This window comes from Mus caroli, chromosome 1, assembly GCF_900094665.2.
Source record: "Mus caroli chromosome 1, CAROLI_EIJ_v1.1, whole genome shotgun sequence".
Lineage (NCBI taxonomy): Eukaryota > Metazoa > Chordata > Mammalia > Rodentia > Muridae > Mus > Mus caroli.
This window is the reverse complement of record NC_034570.1, coordinates 52,789,306-52,811,204: the sequence shown is the minus strand read 5'-3', so window position 1 is coordinate 52,811,204 and position 21,899 is coordinate 52,789,306. Positions and strand designations below refer to the sequence as shown.

At 40.8% G+C, this 21,899-nt stretch overlaps 1 protein-coding gene and 1 non-coding gene across 2 annotated transcripts in view; one reads left to right on the top strand and one right to left on the bottom strand.

Moving 5' to 3' along the window:
- The window catches only part of C2cd6 (C2 calcium dependent domain containing 6), a 96,962-nt gene that overhangs the window by 4,504 nt on the left and 70,559 nt on the right, over positions 1-21,899 (top strand). Inside the window, exons 2-6 of the mRNA XM_021159194.2 lie at positions 11,935-12,021; positions 13,141-13,192; positions 14,677-14,822; positions 19,876-20,001; positions 21,196-21,240. Coding sequence (XP_021014853.2) covers positions 11,935-12,021; positions 13,141-13,192; positions 14,677-14,822; positions 19,876-20,001; positions 21,196-21,240 — 456 coding nt within the window. The remainder of the gene's footprint in view (positions 1-11,934; positions 12,022-13,140; positions 13,193-14,676; positions 14,823-19,875; positions 20,002-21,195; positions 21,241-21,899) is intronic.
- On the bottom strand, positions 18,634-18,763 carry LOC115032458. Its single transcript, XR_003838134.1, has one exon. It is a non-coding gene; the product is annotated as a small nucleolar RNA SNORA17 (small nucleolar RNA).

The window sequence follows — 21,899 nt, the reverse complement described above, 5'->3', positions numbered from 1 at the left end:
TTTTTTTTTTTTTTTTTTGATCACTGGAATTCTTAATGCTGGACCTTGTCTTCCTTACGATAGCTTCACTGCTCACATGCTAGAGTCCAGTGCCCTATTTCCTAAACTGCCATTGATTTCCATTTATTATGTCTGCTATTTGAAATACATGCCAGATTCTGGCTTAGATGTGGATGGCACAGTGATGGGCAAGCCAGTCCCCTTTGGGGAGGGCCGTGAGAGGAGGCTAGAGCACATCTCTTTGTTTATTTAAGTCTCTGCTAAAATATTCTAAGAAAGAATTGAAGGATCAAATTATTTTTTTCCTATCAGATTTTTGTCTTTTTCTCTTCAGTTTTCCCCAAAGTTCCTTAATTATTTTCCAAACTTCTTTAATATATACTGTATATTGCTTCTCTAATATATACTCCTCTGATAAATATACATATTAAAATAGTTGAGCTGGAAAGGTGGCTCTGCAGGAAGGAGCACTGGCTGTGTTTCCAGGGGACCTGGATTCGATTCCTAGCTCCCATGTAGCAGCTCACAGCCATCTGTAACTCCAGTCTCCAGGGAATCTAACACCCTCTCTGGCCTCTTTGGGCACCAGGCATACATGCAATGCAAAGACATATATGCACACAAAACACCCATCTACATAGGACAAATAAATACAAATTTTGAATAAAAATAGTCTTCTGTCTGCTTGTGGTACGTTTTGGCTCTGTGACTCTTTGTTTTGTTATCAGTACAATTGCTTTCCTGAACTCTATCTACTATCTTTACCACTTGTTTCTTTCTTTCTGTTATTTGAGCTTTCCTTTTTACTTTTACTTCCTGAGTTGTAACATTAGCTTAAGTGAGAGCTTTCTTTTTGGGGGGGATAGGCCTCTGCTGTCATTGTCATTAACTTTCCCTGTAGAACTTCATTTGCAGCGTTTCATAAGTTTTGGATGTTGTAGAACCATTTTTTGTTTGTTAAAGAATTTTTAAATTTCTCCTTTCATTTCTTTTACCTGTTGGTTTCCCAGGATCCTGTTGTTTTTGTGTAATTTCCATATGCTTGTGAGTTCCCAGTTTCTTCTTTTTACTGATTCCTAATTTCTTACTGTTGTGGTCAGAAAAGCTAACACATTTGTGGAAATAGTCTATCCTGAAGAATGCACCATGTGCCCTAGAGAAGATCCTGTGCTCTGCTGCTGTTGGGTGAAATCGTCTCTGTGTTATGAGGGCTCTCTTGGTCTAAAGTGTAGTTTTGAATCTAACATTTCCTTATGGCTTTATGCCTGAAGATCTGTTCATTGTTAGCAGTTGAGTACTTGTGGGGATAGCTATGGCAGTGTACTTGTATGTTGTATTGTACTGACACAAGCTAGAGTCATCAGAGAGAAGAAAACTCATTTGGGAAAATGCCTCTAAGATTTGGCTGTAGGCAAGCCTTTAGGGCATTCTCTTAATTAGTGATTGATGGGGAAGGGTCCAGCCCATTGTGGGTGGTGCCATCCCTGGACTGGTAATCTTGGGTCCTATAACAAAGCAGGCTGAGCAAGCCATGGGGAGCAAGTCAGTAAGCAGCACCCATCCATGGCCTGTGCATCAGCTCCTGCCTTCAGGCTCCTGCCCTGTTTGAGTTTCTATTGTGACTTTCTTCAATGATGAACAGTGATGTGGAAGTATAAGCCAAAAAAGGCTTTTTCTCCCCAACTTGCTTTTGTTCACAGTGTTTCATTACAGCAATATTAACACTAGCGGCTACCATATACAAAGCTCCGCATTAAAAAAGAAATGAAAAAGAGTAGAGTATTGAATCCCAGTTGTACTGCTATGTGTCTTTTCAGGTATATTAATATTTTTATGTACTCTGACATTAGATGAATATAATATATATTAGATGAATTACTACAATTATCATAATATTCTTGATACCTTGACCCATTAACTATTAAACAATGACCTCATTTTTCTTTCTTACTGTGTTGCACAGGCCAGTATTCCTGTCTCAGCCTCCTAAGTGCTGAGATTACAGGGGTCTGCAATTGTGCCTACCTTGTTTTGTTTTAATCATTTTAGTATTCTCCATCTTTTGACTGGAGAATTAATCTACTTACCAATAAAGTAATTACTTATAAGTACCTATGTTGCCATATTGCTTGACATCCTGTCATACTTTAGATACGTTAGTTCTTTTTTTGTTTGTTTGGGTTTTTTTGTTTTGTTTTTTTGAGACAGGGTTTCTCTGTATAGCCCTGGCTGTCCTGGAACTCACTTTGTAGACCAGGCTGTTCTCGAACTCAGAAATCCACCTGCCTCTGCCTCCCAAGTGCTGGGATTAAAGGCGTGTGCCACCACGCCCAGCTTAATATGTTAGTTCTTTATCCATGTCTTCTGATTTGACAGTTTTCTATGAGGCCAATGTCTTCATTCCTTTCTCCTTCTTTTTTTTTTGTGTATTTACTGTATTTCTTGTGTTTGTGTTTCCTATAAAGCTTACATAAAACACCTATAGCTATAATCAAAGTTTATAACAATTTAACTTTGATCATATGTAAAAACCACTTTTTTACACCTTCCACTCATTTTGTCTTGATGTTGTATGTTCAATGACAAATTATCATAACAATATTTTGATAATTTTGTCTAATTTTATGTCATGTAAGTGATTTATATGCTACTGTTACAATATTAGGATCTTATGACTTTTCTGTAAATTTACCCTTACTAGTAAAGAAATTATGTAACTAACTAGATAGTTCATTTTCTGGGGACTCTTCTCCTTGATCAAGTCCACTGTCGATACTCTTTGTCTTAGAGTTTTACTGCTGTGATGAGACAACATGAACAAGGCAACTCTTATAAGGAAAAACATAATTGGGACTGGTTTACAGTTTCAGAAGTTTAGTCCATTATCATCATAGCAGGAAGCATGGCAGCATGCAGGCAGACATGATGCTGGAGGTGTAGAGAGTTCTACATCTTGATCAGATTTCTAGGCAGCAAGAGACTGTGACACACTTGGCATAGCTTGAGCATAGGAGACCTCAAACCCTACCCCCACAGTGACATACTTCTTCCAACAAGGCTATGCCTACTCCAACAAGGCACACCTCCTAATAGTATCACTCTGGGCCAAGCATTCAAACACACGAGTCTATGAGGGCTATACCTATTCAAACAATCACTCTTTCTATTACACTTTTTTATTGATCTTATCAATCAGCTATAGAATGTTTAGCTGTTTTAATCTGTGTTAAACTCCAAGCCTTTGTGTCTTGCTGTTCTGATTTTTGTTGAATTGCTTTCTTTGGTTCCCTGGGCATCCTTAAAACAGTCATTTAGAATGCCCTTCACAGAAATGTATAGTTTTCCATTTCTTTGGGGTTGCTTATTAGGAAATTGTTCTTTGGTGATGTCATCTTTCCTTGATTTGTGTGTGCTTGTTATAGACCCATGCTGATGGCTGTGCATGTGAGGGAACAGATCCTTTGTAGACTTGGAGACTAATTTTAGTAGACTGCATTGGTATGGGTGTGCTGGCTGGGTAGGCTGTGGTGATTCTTGCATAACCTCCATGTAGCTATATCAGCAGAGACCATTTGTGTGTTTTGAAGGATTCTTCTAGTTCATCAGAAGTGTTTCTGTTGGAAGAATGCTGTGCATAGCTGTAGAAATTACCTTATGCAGCATAATAACGTTTGCAGATGTGAAGGAGTTTAGGAGCTCGAGGTGGGGAGATTATCCTGATAATAAGAGTGGACCTAGAAACCATCACAAATGTCTTCACAGGAGAGACTTCGAGAGAGATCTGGGCATGCTCAGAAGAGTAAAAGATGGTGTTAATGCAATAATAGAGATAGGAGTGATTCAGCCAAGGATTCTAACGCGACCAGAACAGGTTTTCCCTTACAGCCGCTTGAGGGAGGATAGACCCAATAACGCCTAGCATAAAGTATTGATTCAGATTTATGGCACATGCATGGGATGTGCATTATGTCTCCAGAGAGGCCAATTTAGGAAAGCAAAATAATAATAGTAATAATTACAAGTATCTAATGTGTCACAATAGGGGTATTTCTAAATTTCTCTGATTGCACCTTTATCAGTAGAAAATACATTAGCACCTGCAACCAATGTTTGTTATGTATGTGTGTGGCAACGTCTAAATTCTAAAACCCCCAGTTTTTAAAATGATAAATAGACTTGGTGGCATAGGCCTATAATCCCAGCTACTCTGGAAACAGAGGGAGGAAGTTCACATATTCAAGGCATGTCTGGTTACAGAGTATATTCAAGGCCACTCTGGGCAACCTGGGGAACCTGGTCTCAAAATAAAAAGTGAAACTATAGCAGGGTTCAGTGACAGCCTCCTCTCCTAGTAGCTATTAGGCCATAGGTGAAGAAAGACAGGAATGAATGAATAAACAAAAGAACCAAGGGAGGGAAGAAGGAGGGTTTCTGATTGATTTTAGATATATTTCATTTATTAATACAAAACCAAACCATTAACATATTTGAAAAGCATGTTTTGAAAGTCCAGTTGTAATGTGTTTATTTCATTTAAATTTTTGTGTATATGTTTATCTGTGAATGATGTATGAATACATATATGTGCATACACATTCAGAGGTCAGAGAAGGACACTGAGTTTACTGCTTTGTCTGCTCGATTCCCTTCCTCCTTAAGAAAGAGCCTCTCACTGAACTTAGAGTTAGGCTGACAGCCAGCAAGAACCAGATATCTTCCTGTCTCTCTACCCTTCCATCTGCAAAACAAACGAACAAGCAAACAACCCCCCAAACAAGCAAACAAACAAAACAAAAAACAGAATTTATTATAGTTCTCCACATATACCCTCTTAAATTTTTTCCATGAAAAAAAATTTTAAATCTTTAAAAAAATTTTTTTTATTATGTATGCAATGGTCTGCCTGTATGTAAGCCTGCATGCCAGAAGAGGGTACCAGATCTTATTTTAGATTGTTATTAGCCACCATGTGGCTGTTGGGAATTGAACTCAGAACCTCTGGAAGAGCAGTCAGTGCTCTTAACTTTTGAGCCATCTCTCCAGCCTGAATTTTTTTTTTGATCATTCCTTACCCATCTGTAAAATTAGCCTAGATACTCTATTAGATAAGGCCATACAAGTGATTGACCGACTCTAGCTGGCAAATGCCATTCTCTGGAGTTAATTGCAAGCAGGAAGTATTGCTGTGCCTGCGGTTGCTTAGCACTTTCTAGGGATGTCCCTCTACTCCCCAGATTCAGTTATTCATTCTCACAGATGGTAAATCCTTACACTTTCTACTGCAACTCTAGGGGTAATACCTGTTTTGTTTTTTTTTGTTGTTTGTTTTGTTTTTTTTTTTTGTTGTTTTTTTTTTTTTGTGGTGGTCCTTGTTTCATAGTGACAAAGAACCCAAGAAGGTAAACTTGTTCTTAAACTTGGCAGGGAAAAATAATGCTAAAAAGAATACACTTTGAGTGACCAATTCTTTACACAATGAAGACTTGACTAATGAGATCAGTGAGTCTTCCTCTAATGTAGAAGAGTTGGGCTGGACAGATGACGACAAAGGCTTCCCTTTGTATAACTGTTTTGTATAATGATGAAACTGTAGTTGTTATTATTGTTATATTATTATTATTATTTTACTTATCTGTTTTCAACCACTTGAGGTCAAGAATACTTGAAGCTAGAATCAGGCTGGTGCCAGACATGCAGCTGTGTTACCATGTGGGTAATCGCTAACTAATTAAGGATAATGGGCTCAGTGAGGGCTAGGAAGTAAACAAATTCTCAGAAAAGGTAACTGTGTGGGCTCACAGGCTTTTGGAAAGATCCGTGGAATGGAAGAGAGTGGGTAAGAGGAGTCTCAGACTTGAGAATAGGGTGTAGATGGTGTGAGGGTGACATAGGCTTTCCAGTAAAAGTGTCACTGGGAGTTTCTCATAGTGGGACTGAATCCATGAGACGAAAACCTTGGTGGAATTATCTGAAATCAATCTCTTCCCAGGCTCAGCAGAAATTCTAGGTCGTATCAGAATCTTTATGAGATGTTGTTAGAACCTTTGCCAAGATTCTGATAAGAATTCAGCAAATATGTCTTTTGCTGGTGTTACTGCTGTTCAAGAGAGCTGTACTCAGCTGAGGAAGGAAAACCCAAAGGTAACAGAGTAAGGGAGGCAGCACCCTTGTCAGATGCATGAGTAACCTGTAACACAGGTTTCTTAAAGGAGCCACTTATATCTGTTGATGTACACATTCAAAATTGCCTTCCCAGTCAGGCATGGAGCTCCTGCCAGTACCTGCAGCATTTAGAAGACCCGGGCAGGAACATTCCTCTGGTTTTGACATCTGCTTAAGCTGTATACTGAACTCCACATTAGCCTGGCTACAAAGTGAGACCTTAACAAAGCAGACTTCCAAAATAAAGAATAAAAATGTTACAATAAACATGGTCCATGTAAATACATGTGGAATATATCATAGCTTGACATATTTTATGATATGGTCATTGGGAGTAGTTACTTTAAACTACAGCTGAGCCACAGATATGGTGTGTTTGTGTGTGTTGCAACAATAACAAAATGATTGCAGATATATTGAATAATTCAATTATTGAATAATTGAATCAATTGTTTATTGATAACTATTATTGATTTTTTATGAAAAATGGATTTCTGGGTCCCACGCATACCAGGCACTTTGAAATATGCAATACATTATTATTAACTATATTCACCATTCTGTCAATAGATCACTGAAACTTACTCAGCTCATCTAACTGAAACTATATATACACTTCAGCCACCGTCTCTCTACCTGTCTACCTGCCCTCCCTGCGGCTCTACACTCTAGGCTTTCCTTGCAAGAGTTTTCAGACACCAGATATAAATGAGATCATGGCAGTCTTGCCTTTCTGTGTCTATCTAGTTCACCTAGAGTAATATTCTCTAGATTAACCCATGTTAGGCAAAGGGTAGAATCAAAATCAATCTCTCTCTCTCTCTCTCTCTCTCTCTCCCTCTCCCTCTCCCTCTCCCTCTCCCTCTCTCTTTGTCTCTCTCTCTCCCCCCTCTCCCCCTCCCCCTCTCCTTCTCTCCCTCTCCCCCTTCGCCTCCCCCTCCCCTCCCTCTCCCTCTATCTCTCCCTCTCTCTCTCTTCCTCTTCCTCTCCCTCTATCTCTCCATCTCCCTCTCCCTCTCTCTCTCCATCTCCCTGTCCCTCTCTCTCTATCTCTCCCTCTCTCTCAAGGCTGAAGTATATTTCATTCTGAGTGTAGACGTGATTGTCTCCCATCAGCCATGCTCAGCCACTGAAGTTGCTTCTTTCTCAGTGACTAAGGACAGTCCCACCATGAACGTGAGAACACAGTAAGTCTTCAGCATGCCGTGCCGTGTGTGAAAGGCCACGGTGTACTTCACACTCAGATGTGCAGAGCAGGGAACTTTCTAAGCTGCATGCTCTTAGCATTTGTATTTAAGGCCGTGCTGGCAACCCTAGCTGCCGCAATTAAACCAGAAACCAGAAATAAAAACCCAAATATGAAGGAAAGGAGTGGAGTTTTCTGTCTGCTTTACACATTTAAAAAACTTAATTATGATACCAGAAACCTGTTAGAACCGATAATGTAGGATATAAAAATCAATGTGGAAAAATTACTGTAATTGTTAAATGCTTTCAGTGTATGACAGGGCATCATAGTCCATAGCCCAGGCTGGCTTTGAGCTTGCTCTGTAGCTAAGGCTAGCCTTACTTACACTCTTAGTCCTTTTGCATCTGCCTCCCAAATGCTCTGATTGCATGTGCGTGCCACCATGCCCAGTTTTTAAGCACTTTAATTTAAAAAACTGTCAACTAAGAATTTGTTGTATATTTTAAGGGCTGAACAAGTAATTCTTGAAAAATATTTAACACTAACTCGGGAAGTTAATGCTTAAAAGCCATGCTGATGACAGTTCAGCAGCAGAGGGTGCAAAGGCAGCGGTTTCTTTAGGTTAGGACTCCAGTAGGAGCTTTTTCCTGGTCTCCTTCGGCATTTCTTCTTCAGAGGCACCTTACCTTCTTCTGGCATGAGCTATTTAGAAATATGTTGTTTAGTTCCCACGTGTTTACAGATTTCTGTTACTAGTTCATCGCAGTAGGAAAACAGCCTGCATCAGAGGTTGCCTTGTACTGCTGGGCGCTGGGGAAAGTGCTTACATTTCAATAGGTCTCCTTGGATATCACCCCAGTAGGGAGATGAATAGTACCTTAGGATTACTGAGTGTGAATGGAAGTCCTGCTGTGGTTGGTTTACACTGATGCTTTGAAGGTACAGGAAGGTGGTTCTGTCTTGTTATATCAGTAGGGATGAAAGTTCTGGCTTCACACGTGGCTCTTTTACTGCCTCCTGAGAAAGAGTATGGGAGCATTGTGAGTTTTAATGTATTATATTATGTTATAATATAACATGTGAACACAGAAAGGCCATATATAACAAAACCACAGCAAATCCACTGAATGAGGACAAAATAGAAAGGTTTTCTTAGATATAGAATGAGGTAAAGATGTCCTTCTGTTCAACACAATATTGAAAGCCCTGGCCTAAGCGATTATGAGAGAAAAAAGGCATCCAAGCTGGAAAGGGAGAGGTCAAAGTGTCACTGTTTGTAGATAACATGATACTATTAAAGAGAAAACTTTGCCACAAAACTGTCAGAAGTAACTGAAAGAGTTCTGTAAATTTGGGAGTTACAAAAGGAACATGCAAAAATTGTTAGTGTTTCTGTACACTTACAGAAAATGACTTGAAAAAAATCAAGAAAACATTTGCATTTGTAATAGTTATAAAAAATATAGCACTTAGGAATAAATTTAACCAAAGAGGCAAACTGTTTCTACACTGAAAACTATGAAACATTGATGAATCGAAGAGAATACAAATAAAGGAAAAGAATTAATATTGTTAAAATGTCCACACTTCTAAAAGTGATCCACAGATATGCTATTTTACAGACACACTTTGGAAGTTAAATTCGCAAGGCACACTCTAGGATATTCACTCATTCCTTCACGCGGTTCTCTTAGCCCATCAAGTCCCCACCACCCCGCCACCCCACCCACCGTACTACTGATGCATTGGCCTTTATGGTACTCATTTATGATAAAATAGTGAGAATTAAGCTAGCAATTTAGTAACTTTAATCTGTATAGGGTGTCTTCATAGAGTCTAGGTTATCTTGGGAGTAGCTATATCATTGTGATTCAGTTATTTCTCTTCTTGCTTAAAAACATTTCTTGGAGATTTTTTTATTTAATATTGGCTATTTTCCTGGTGTTTTATGTTTGCTTTTCTCTTCAATTATGTCATTTTTACTTCTCTTCCAGTTCAGGCTCTAACCTCGGTACTGAGTCTCTGTCTCGTTTTCACTCTCATCATATGATTCCTGTCTCCTCCTTTGCCCTTATTAAATTTCACTGGAACTCATGCTATCTTGGGCACTTTGGAATTCTAACCCATTTCTGAGATTGTTATCTTTTCAAAAAATTACTTCTTGAATCGATAAACACTTCATTTTTTTTCACTGTGAATTACTGTGGAATTTACTGTTGTAAATTCATCCCGTTGAGTTCATTTTGTGTTGCTCCTGTGTCCATGTGTTCAGGCCTAACCATCTGGGATTGGGCAATCTTTGTTGGCCATCCCTTAAGAAAATGGACTCTGTCCTCAGTATTCATTGGCTTTCTGTGGCGCTTCAGCTAGAGGCGGACTTTGTGCAATCTCCCCATTCACACTGGCACGTCAGCTGGTGTTCTCATTCTGCAGGTCTTCTCAGGCCATCGTATTAAGATTTAATTGGTGCAACCCCCTGTCGTGTCTACATGATGGTAGACCCTATGTGGCTTGGGTCCTGGAACCCTGAAAATCTGACTGGGGGCAGTGAAGAAATGAAGAACAGACAGATACACATACAGAAAAGCTTGGGTGGTGTGGGCTAGTTGTGCTCTGATGGAGCTGTACCCACTACAGCAAGCCAGAACCCTAGTGCATTAGTTACATACAGCACAGGGACAAGAGTTAGCCTTGGTAAGAGGTCTCTGTAGGTGAGCAGTCTCAAGCTGTAACATCCAGGAGGAGGAAGCTGCAGTTGCTGGTTTTTACACACACTGCCCACATTCACACTCAGACATCTCTCTCAGCCTGACCTAGGCTGTAGCTTTGCCAAATTCCCATAGGTCTGAGGCGTTGGTCTTTGACATGGGCATGCCTATGTCAGCAATACAAATTCACCCAGGGATTCTTCTGTTCTTTACTCATTCACTCAAAGCTTCCTCAGCCACTCACGAGGCTTCCTGCTCCTCTGGCTCTTCTCAATTCCCTGCCCCTTGCATGATTTTCCCTTGGATGTGTGGGTAGCATTGCAGATGTATCAGTTAGGATTGGGCACCCTATTTTGTCCAGCTTTGAATCTCTATAATAGCCTCTGTCTATTGCAAAAAGAAACTTCTTTGATGGGGCAAGAGGTACATTTATCTGTAGGTATAAGGATAAGTATTTAGGCTATAGCTAGAAATTATATTAGTTTAGGAAAATAGTAGCTGTAAGTTCTCCTTTCGTTTCTGTAACTTCTGGAGTCACAGGTAGTTGGCCAGGTTTACAGTGCTGGCCATGAAGTCCCTCCCATTAAGCTAGTCTTGGGTTCAACTAGACAACTGTTGATGACCTGCAAGATAAAGATGTCACTGGTGTTCCACTGGGGCAGTCTTGCTGGGCTGGTGACTATTGTGGTTCACAGCTAGGTAGGACTTGGGATTGCTTTTCTCCCTTGGCAGCTTGCATAACACCTCCACATGTTCTGAGAGCCAGACCTCAGGGAGGACTTTCAATAGGAGAAAAATGGACATCAATAAAAGTCTCTTCCAATTCTCTTCCTATAATAAGTTTTAATGCAGTTGATTTGGTTTTTCTTACCCCTAGTCACCTTTTGCGCATGCAAGTGCATTATGCTTTTAAAAAGCACGTGGAAGTGCACTTTATATGGATAAGCTAAGTCGTGGGAGGTGAAAGGGTAACATAAATGCTGTTCTGATAGCCTTAATTTCCCCCACAACACCTTTGTTTTTCTGTCCTGTCATGCATTCAGGGAACCCAGGCTTTCTCCTCTTCCTGGAGAAGCGCTACTTTTCTAAGGAGCCGCAGCTGGGTCTGCCCCTTGTCTTCAGGGCTCCTGCTTGACCAGTGCGCTGCCACCTGGAGTCAGGATTTTTGCAGTGTTGGATCTTCTTGATTTCTTTCTTCTTTTGCCTCTCCTATTTTCCACATTCACGTATGGATTTTCGTGTCTCGATCTCTGTCCCCACAGATTTGTACTGGAATTTTTATCTTAAGTCTCTCCCTATAGGAATTCTGGAAGTTGTGACGCCCCTCCTGACAGCGCCCTGTGTCTCATCTGTTCCTCATTTTGATATAGTTATATTTGAATAGAAGTTCTGCTTCAGGTGATTGCCATGCTGGTGGCAACTGGATGGAGTGATCTCACAAATGTTTCAGGATACCTTGCTCTCTGTGCAATTCCTTAACAAGCCAAATGTCCATAGTTTATTCACATGTGTCATTTTCTTTTCTGGTTTCCTCGATAATTCCATATTTAATTATGTATATTTTTCCTTGTTCACCTATTTGTAAACTTATTGAAGATAGAAATGAGTCTCCATCTATTGCATCCATTCATAGTTACATCCATTGCCACTGCCTAGAGCACCAGATACTTAATAGATAGCTGGGGAACATTAATTTGGAGTAATGCTTTATCTAGTTATGTTCTGTCCTTTCTTCTAAATTGTTTTTTGTTTTTGTTTTTTTCCAGAGCTGAGGACTGATCCCAGGGCCTTGCACTTGTTAGGCAAGCGCTGTACCACTGAGCCAAATCCCCAACCCCTCTTCTAAATTGTTAAATTTGTTTATTTTCACTATAGATGCTAAGGAAAACTCTTCAAGGGTCTCAGAGTGATGAAATGGCAATAGCAAATCAGACACAGAGCTTGATACCATTTGGAGATGTGGTATGTATGAGCTTAAATAAGCATGAACAAATTATTTCTAATTTGTTGTGAAACAGTTGATATTTATTATGTTAGCTAAAAAGCATGTAAAAAATAGTCCTCTATGATATCATGACCAGGAATTTTTTGAGTCATAAACCATTAAGTACTCATCAAAATTATAGAAACCATTCTAATTCACAGAAATAATGTTCCGTATAATAAAGATTCCCGGTTGTCCCACCTGACAACTATAAGGTGCTGATTTAGGGCTCCACCTAAGATCTGCTAACATCCTGTGAACCAATGTTTTTGTTGAGCTCAGTAAGTGGGTATACTTATTTCCAGATTGACTTATGGTTTGACAATTGACCCTTCATCGCTCCTCCATACTCCAACCCCCACCAAGCCTCAGGAGTAATAGGTTTCCATGTGGCTTTTTTTCCTGCATGCTTAGAGGAGACATTGTTTAGGCTGGTGAGATGATCCAGTGGGTAAAGGCACTTGCCACTTCTAAGCCTGAGGACCTGTTTCCACCCCAGGACCTGCATGGTAGAATTAAGAAACCAACTTCTACAAGCTGTTCTCTGATGACCACATGCATGCCACACGTGCACACACACACACGTACACACACATACACACACACTTTTAAACAGTACTTTTTTTCAATTTTATTTGTGTGTTTCAGTACTTACAAGTATGTAAGTGCACTATGTGTGTGCCCGGTATCCATGAGACTAGAAGAAGGCATCGGCTCCCTGGGAACTGTCCATGTGATGTGGGGGCTGGGAATTGAACTTGAGTTCTCTATGGAGTAGAATGTGCTCTTAATCACTGAGCCATCTTTCCAGCCCCAAGAAATCATACTTCTAATAAGAACAAACAACAAAGTGTTTCTAGTGGGAAAAACCAACACAACTGTGTTTTAAATTTTTAAATACAGTCTCTGTGAGCCCCCACGGACACAGGTTTGAATGAGGGAGGGATGGACAGATGGTACTGGGGGGAGAAGACGGAAGGGGGGCTTTGATTATGTAAAGTAAATAAATAAATAATGAAAAAGAATTAAATACAGTAAAGTGTCAGAGAGTATAAGAGACGCGCTTGACTTTTGTGTTTTTGCTTTGGTTGTTGTAGGTGGGCTGTCTGGCGATTCACATAAAGAGCTGTAGACAGTTTTCTCAGAGGTGTATCCTTTTGGTTTGTAGATGCCAGCATGGCAGCCTCTTGCTGTTTTCGGTACTCATTGCTGACTTGCTGACCACTAGGAAACATAGCAGCTTGAAACACTAATCATTTTTATAGTCAAACCCTCTGTTTACCTAGTAGGTGGTCCTTGTGCTTCAGAGCCCTCTTGGCTGCAGTTTGGCAGTTGAAAAGAACTAGCGTGTCTGGTGCTTCAGGGTGAAGCCAGCCAGGGTGTGCTGGACTGGGGGCTGGGTGGCAAGAATGCCTGTTCCTATCACATGTTCACTTGTATCCTGCACTCAAGTCAGATCAAAAACCTTATACACGTTAAACAAGATCCTGATCACTGCAGTTTTTCATGTTCCTTTAAATGCTACACTTTGATGAAAGTCTGTCTCATTCATCCCATCCAAATGCCAGTTTTAGTCACATTCATTGAATTTATGTTAAAGTGATCATAAATGCCTGCTCGGGTTCCAGGACAGCAAAAGTAAGTAAATTTAGTGTAGAAGTGAAAAAAGAAAAAATAAACTTTTTGGCCACCCGTGATTTACCTCAATCTCCATGTAAATTAAAGGAAAAATATGTTTTGTCTTTAGATACAATGCTACTTTTTTTTGTAAGCAGTAAGTCTACTTCCTTTTATCAAAGGAAGAATTTACTTTAAACTGGGGCCTTGTTTTTTTTTTTGTTTGTTTGTTTTTTGTTTTTTGTTTGGTTCTGTGAGACTAAGTCTTGCTCTATAGCTCAGGCTGACCTCTCAGTCCTCTTGTCCCAGCCTCCCAGGTGTTGAGATTAGAGGATTGAACTACCACACTCCTCCATTCATATTTTTAAGGCACTCTCAAGATGGCCTCCCTCCCTCCCTCCCTCCCTCCCTCCCTCCCTCTATTCCTTCCTTTCTCTTTTTGTATAATGGGAGTTTTTTCAGAATTTCTCTGTAGAGATGTTTTAAGATACTTAAATCTTGAAAACAGTTTTAAACTCATGCAGTACTCGGAAAGCAATTCAGTACATTGAAAACGGAGACTGTAGTGCATTAGAGTAGAACACTTGCCTGTACATTCTATCTAAGAATCAATTATTCTCAATTATATGCTTGCTTAAAAACTTTTATACATAATTATATCTAGAAAATTATGCCAGCTATGTATCATATATGCTTATTCACCTTAAAATTAGTATATATAATATATAGAAAATATATTAATATATAGAACGTTTACAAAGGGATTATGGTGATAATGTGAGAAGACAGATGTGGTCGGTCTGGAGAAAAGAGAAAACATCACTGCTGACATTATGCCGAACAGTGAGAGGAAAATATTATTTTGAATTTTTTTCTGTTGCTTAATTTACTCTGATATTACCTTCTCTATCCACTTGATTGATTTATATATTTTGGCCTGCATTGTTTAATAGATATTACAGTGTGTTCTTTGATCAATCACAATACGACTTGTTTCCTAAATATTCTATTTTTAGTCCTTGGCCAACAGCATTTTAATCTGTTCATGCGTGTCTCCATAAACAACATTGTGAAATGTACAAAAATTCGTCACTTAAAAGCTGTTAATAATGAAAAGAACCTTGTACTTAGGTTTGGCGAGATGAAGTACTTTTCTGTACAGGTAATGTGAAAATTTCCTTCTCAATATAATGATGTGTCTTTAAGATTTTATTTATTTACTATATATAAGTATACTGTAGCTGTCTTCAGACACACCAGAAGAGGGTGTCAGATCTCATTACAGATGGTTGTGAGCCACCATGTGGTTGCTGGAATTTGAACTCAGGACCTCTGGAAGAGCAGCCAGTGCTCTTAACTGCCGGGCCATCTCTCCAGCCCATGATGTGTCTTTATAGTTTCAAATATTCCAACTACTTATATCTTTTGGGGAAAAAAGGCAGACAAGAAGCAGAGGCAGGGCTATCTCATTTTCGCAGTGCTTTGCTGTTCTGGCGAGGCCTGTGGTATGTGTGAAGTGCTGTGCGGTGCCTGTCCTCAGCACACTCCTCCCTGCCATGTGGCTGTGTGAGTGGTCGGTCTAATCATGTGTCATGATAAGGTTTGCTCTCCTTGCTCTTCCTGTTTCCCCTGCTGTCCATCCTTTCTTTGTCCACTCTCCCCTTACTTTCTCTCCGCTTATATATTCCCCTCATATACATGCCTCTAATTGTTTTCAACAATCCCAAAGCTCTCTCTTCTTTCAATCCTCTCTGTTCCACAGACAGAGAGGCAGGCAGGCAGGCAGGCAGGCAGGCAGACAGTCTCTCTCTCTCTCTCTCTCTCTCTCTCTCACTCACTCACTCAAAAAATTATCTTTACAATGAAGAAACTGAGGCACCATGGGACTTTGTTGGGATCATAGGGATGGGATGTAGGGCAGCTGGGCTATATACACTCTGGCTTGAAGCCATATGCCATTAAATTGCCACTCAACCAGAACTTGGTATGCTTCTGTTTACAGGTAAGCTTCTTGAAAGCTTAAATATATTTCAAAGCTTCTTTAAAATAGTGACTGATAGTCCAGTGGTCAAGGCTACTTGCTGTTCTTGAAAACAGCTTGGGTTTGGCTCCCAACACCCTTATCAGGGTATAACTCCAGTTTTAGGGGACCTGATGTCCCCTTCTGGCCTCCATGAGTATCTGTATGCATGCAGTGTGCATATATACACTCAAGCACACACACACATTTACACATCAAATAAATGAATAAATCTTTTAAAAATTAGTAGTATACTCTGATGAGTTACAAGATTCATTAATTAGTCCAGTCATTTCTTTAAAACTTTATTATATTACGTTTTACTGAAATTCTAGAGCATTTCACCTGCGCTCTGTATGTCTTTGTGAAGTTTATTTTAATTGTTGAGTAAGAAAGATAATTTTTGGTTCTGAATCTCAGGAGGAGGGCTGAGTGAGTAAAGGCACTCACACCAAGCCTAATGACTTGACTTTGACTTCTGGCTCTCCCATGGCAGAAGGAGAGAACTGACTCCTCTGCCCTCCCTCTGCCCTCTACATATGCACTGTGGCACTGTACTCTCCCCATAGCACCTTGATGTAAATGAATGAATAAATAAATAAGTGAAATCATAACAACAAGCAAGGCATAGTTTGAAATTAACTAATTTATTTTATTCGGATATGTTAATTGTATAAAGCAATAGCCTTCCCTGAAATTCTTATCCATGCACAGAACATACCTTGATCACATCAGCCTCTCCGTACCCTCAGCTTCCCACCTCCTCTATCTTTCCTCCTTCTAAATCACTAATAGCTTCCCCTTTACTTTTATCTCCCCTCTCTCTTTTCCTAAATTCCAGTTATGAGAGAGCACTGGGCTTTGTAAGTCTTGCTTATTGTGTTTAACACAATGATCTCTAATCGCATATTTTTTTTCTGGAAATGGCATAGTTTTATTCTTCTATGACTGAACAAAACGCCACTGTATACATATGCTACACTTTGGATACCCATACAGTCCATTTCTGGGCACCTCAGCTGTGTGCTACTATCTGCATGAGTATAGAGGCTGATTCTACTGTATGCTGACTTGAATTCTTTTATATTGAAAGTGATGTAACTCGATCAAATGGTAGCTTTGGTTTTTTTTTTAAGTTTTTTTTAAAAGAACTTTTTCAATAATTTTTTTTTATTTACTTTACAGCCTGATAACAGCCCCCTCCTTCCCCTCTTACAAATCCCTTCCCCCATTGCTCCTCTTAGATACCACTCCACCCTAGGTCGTCTGGTCCCACCAGGACCAGGCATATCCTCTTCACTGAGTCCCAACCAGACGGTCCAGGTAGGGGGAAGGGGACCCAATGGTAGGGAACAGAGACAGAGACAGCCCCTGCTTCACTTGTTAGGGGACCCACATGAAGACCAAGCTGCACCTTTGCTACAAATGTGGAGCGTGGGCTAGGTCCAGCTCTAGCATGCTCCCTGGTCGGTAGCCCAGGCTCTGTGAGCCCCCACAGTCCCCGATATTTGACTCTGTGGGTCTTCTTGTGGTGTCTTTGACCCCTCCAGCTTGCTCCCTTCTGTCTCCCATTCTTCCACCAGATTCTCTGAGCTCCACATGATGTTTACTTGTGGGTCTCTGCATCTGCCTCCATCCACTGATGGATGAAGCCTCTCAGGAGACAGTTATGCTAGGTTCTTGTCTGCAACTGTAGCAGAGTATCATATATAGCATCAAAGGTTGGTTCTCTCACATGGGTTGGGTCGCAAGTTAGGGCCGACATTGGTTAGTCATTCCCTCAATCTCTGTTCCATCTTTTTCCCTGCACATCTTGTAGGCAAGACAAAAATTGGGTTGAAGGTTTTGTGGGTGGATTGATGTTCCCCTCCTTCCGTTGGAAGGTCCTGTCTGGCGACAGGAGGTGGCCATTTCAGTCTCTGTATCCACCTCTGGTAGGAATCTATGCTAGGGTCACCCCATAAACTCCTTGTATCTTCCCATGCTCACACCCTCCTGGCTGGTTCACCTGCACCACCACTTTCACGTCATTTCTATTGTGCTGCCCAGGTGAGGTGCAGAGCCTTGTCTTCCGAGTGCTACAACTAGTGATAGACAGGGCCCCGGGGCCAGGTCTCCTGCCTGCCAAAGGTGGTGAGGGGCAAGAGGGGAGGAGGCTAACTTTTCCTTGTCTACACCACCACAGGGAGATGAATAGTAGGGCCAGCTCTCCCATGCTTGCTTGCATGTTTGTGGCTGGCTAACCTGCAATTCCTGCATTGTGTGGGATCAGCTCTCCTGCTTTCAAGCCTTAGCCAGCTCTCCCAGGACGCCCAGGTGAGGGGTAGAGCCAGCTCTGCACAGTTCTCAGTAATCAACATGTCCCCAGAGGCAGCCCAGACCAGGGACATCCATCTGCCCTTGGTGGTAACAGACCCCTGCTGCTGCAGGGCCATGGAACCAGACATGGCCCCCAGTGTCAGCACAGACCAGGATCCCACCATAGTCCCAGGTAGTATCACTAGCTACTCATATCAGACTGTTAATACTGTCAAGTTTCCAGTTCTGCCTCCCTTCATTGTGCCCACATCCTTCTGTTTCTCTTTCTCTTCCATTTCTCCACCACTTACTTGCTCCTCTTCGTGGTGCCTGGGGTCTCTGAGTGTCTGGGTCATCTCAGGAGTGTTCTCGGGAGTGCTGTGCCCTGCTTGTGCATTATGGCGCAGGCAGGAGTCACTTAAGGCATGGTCTGCCCCCACCTCCCAGACACAGAGGACGCCAGACTGGTGTTCATCTCAGACTAGCTCCCTACCTGCTCATCCCAATGGCCATCTATCTTTGACTCACTCCTGACTGGGGCCTCTGGTCCCAGGCAGAGTTCTTCTAGTCTCTAGTTTGCTCCCTGTCCTGGGAACCTGTCCAGGCCTGCCTGGCACCAGAGTGGTGGTCGTCTCAGGCTTGCTTTTTTTCAGGGAGTGTTAGCCTGCTAATCATTCAGAGTACATAGTCAGAACGCTGAGTGTAGACATAGCCTCTCTCCTCTCTGCCACCTACTGACACACATGTGACACAGCAGTCACACCTGCGAGGCCTCTAGGGGCAGGTTTTCAGGTTCTTCTCCATTCCCACCAGTAATGTAAAAGCCCTGCCCTGCACCCTCCAGAGCCCCTGCTGTCTGTTTTCTGGATAATCCTTCCTGATTAGGACGAGACTGAGTCTATGTTGTTTTGATTTGTATTTCGCCCACGCCTCAAACAGTTGAGCATTTCTTCATGCACATTTTGGCTAGTTGTACTTACTCATTTGAAATGCAGCTCATCTGCCATCTGTTGATTGGGTTATTGACTTGTTCAGTGTTTAGTCTTCTGAGTCCTCTACGTACTCTGGATTTTAATCTCCTGTTAGATGAACAGCTGGCACAGACATTCCCCCCTTGCCATGCAGGAGCTTTTGAACTGAGCCATTCCTATTTGTTGCTGTTCCGAGTTGTTAGAGCTCTGTTCAGAAAGTCATTGCCCATGATGTGTCTCAGAGTGTTTTCTCTAGGCCTTTGAAAGATTCAGGTCTTATTCGGACCTCTTCCATTCAGTCTGAATTTGTGTTTATACAAGGCGAGTGGTGGGGAATCTCGAGCACTCTTCTACATATGGGTATTGGGTTTTTTCCTAGCCCTGCTTGGTAAGCTGTCTTTTCTCCAATGTGTACTTTTTGTGCCTGTGGGAAATCAAGTGGGTGCAGCTGTGTGGGCTTATGTCTGATCTTTTGGTCCCGTTGATCTGTGCCTGCCTTGTTCCTGTGCCTTGCTGTTTTTATTTTTTATTTTTATTTATTTTTTTACTGTGGCTCTGTTAGGATAATTTGAAACCAAGTATAATGGTACCTCCAGCATTGTTCTTTCTGCTTAAGATTCCTGAATTACTTCTTTTTGACATGGAGTTTCAGTAGCGTGCTAAGAGCAACTCTTTATGTATAGTTAAAAAGACAGTGTATATAATAGATGATTCAAAAGATCATAATTAACATTAGACATAAGCAGGTGTTGATTTTGTTGATATTAGAATATGTGGAATGATGAGCTTGAAAAGTCACAAAGGTAATATAAAAGCTAATAATTAGTGATGCCCATGATATTGTATAGCTTACGGAGGTATTTATTTGGATATTATGTCTGAAATTCAGACTTAAAATTTAATACTACTTATATTCTGCTATTGAGGTTCCCAGACGTCAAGATGATGAACGGAATTTTATTTACTTGGAGCTAATGCAAGATGGAGGAGATCCAGAAAGCCCTCCTATTTCCTTAGGCGGTGCAGAATCACATCTTTATGAAGTAATACAGGTATATATAAAAATATCAGTTACATAAGGACCCATACCTTTAATCCCAGAACTTGGGGGTACAGACAAAACAAGGTTCAAGCTTACCCTTGGCCACATAGTGATTTCAGGGCTCCATGAGACAGTCTCAAAAAGAAAAAAGTAAAACAGAAACCATTTTTCTTAGTCCCACCTTGTTGGTATTTGTCATCATGACTCCTGATATCTGATGGGTTGGGTTTATCACATGCATGAGAAACAAAGTTCATCCTAACATATTTAAAAGTATTAGAATTGTCAGACGGCATGAGGCTTCAAAAAGAGAATTCTGCATCTCCAGTCAAGACCATGTAATTTGGAACAATCAGGGGTAATGTGGCTGAGTCCGCATTGCTTTCTGAACAAGGTTGGTGTGTTGGGCTCTGGAGAAGCCCCTTTGCCTCTGGGTTCCATAAGAGACACACTGCATGGTGGTGGTGAAACTGAAAAGAAAGCTCAGTGAAGCACTCAGCATGTAGCGTGAAGGTTCCTAAGGGAGTAGTAAAAATGCTCTCGGGGGGCTGGTGAGATGATGGCTCAGTGGGTAAGAGCACCCGACTGCTCTTCCGAAGGTCCAGAGTTCAAATCCCAGCAACCACATGGTGGCTCACAACCATCCGCAACGAGATCTGGTGCCCTCTTCTGGAGTGTCTGAAGACAGCTACAATACAGTGTACTTACATATAATAAATAAATAAATCTTTAAAAAAAAATGCTCTCGGAAAAGAGTTAACCACGGGTGTTGTCTGGGTGAGATAACTCATAGGACAGCAGAGATGACCGCAGATGCGGACAAAGGGTGAGGTTTCAGATCCTATCCATGCCCTTGTGATGTGAGAAGTCTTCCACCTACCCAGGAACTTGTCATTAGAGATTTACATATAATCCTCAAAACCAGAATGGGAGTTGATTTCCAGAAAGGGAAGTCAAGCCAGCATAAACATTTCTGCCTCTGTCAATGCTAACATCTACATTCATATCTGTCATTTGCAATGGAACTTTTCTTCTACTGAACATTGATTTCTAATTTACTTAAAATTATATTGCACTTGTATTTTAGCTATTGAATTCATGTATAGTTTGAAAATTACTGCCTGATTTTGTATTAAAGCATGCTTTAGATAAATTACAGATACATACATGAATAATTCTACATTTAAGTTTTTTTTTTTTCTAGAAAGGCTGCTTTACTGAAGTAATGCACTTGATGCATAAAAACTCCGTAAGAGCTTTACAAACCTTCCTAATATTTATGCATGTGTGATGTTTTAACACTATATAGAACGTATTCTGATAGTTTATAGCCTAAACTTTAAAATTTTTCATTACCCTAACCTTAGCTGTCTGAATTAGTAAAAGTATGTGTTTGCTCATAAATTCTTTACTTATTTTATAAAAAAAAATTGGTATCATTTTCCAGACTCAATTTAACTTTTTATATGTTTTGTTCTTTATAAAAAAATTTTAAATTACAATATAATATTATTCCCCCTCCTATGCTCCCCCCTTGTTCTCTCTCAAATTCATGGCCTCTTTTTCTTATTGTTACATATATACATATTTGTAACACTTTGACCTTCTTAGTAAATTGTGTAAGAGGATCAGAAATCACTGGATGAGAGAGACAGTGTAACATCTCCGCTGCTTTGGATGCTTTCACCAGCTTTGCTGGAGAGTGTCTGAATTCTGAATGTGCTTAAAGTTAGCAATTTGATTAATTGAGCAATCCAAGACACTCCTGCCCTCTCCTGGCCAGCCAGGAGGGATGGAGGAATCATCAGGTCCCTGCGTGTGGGGCTCTCTTTCCCTTCACACGTGGCCAGCCTGGGGTTGAGAGGTGAGATTGCTTATCTCAAAATTTGATTAATGTTAAGATGAGAG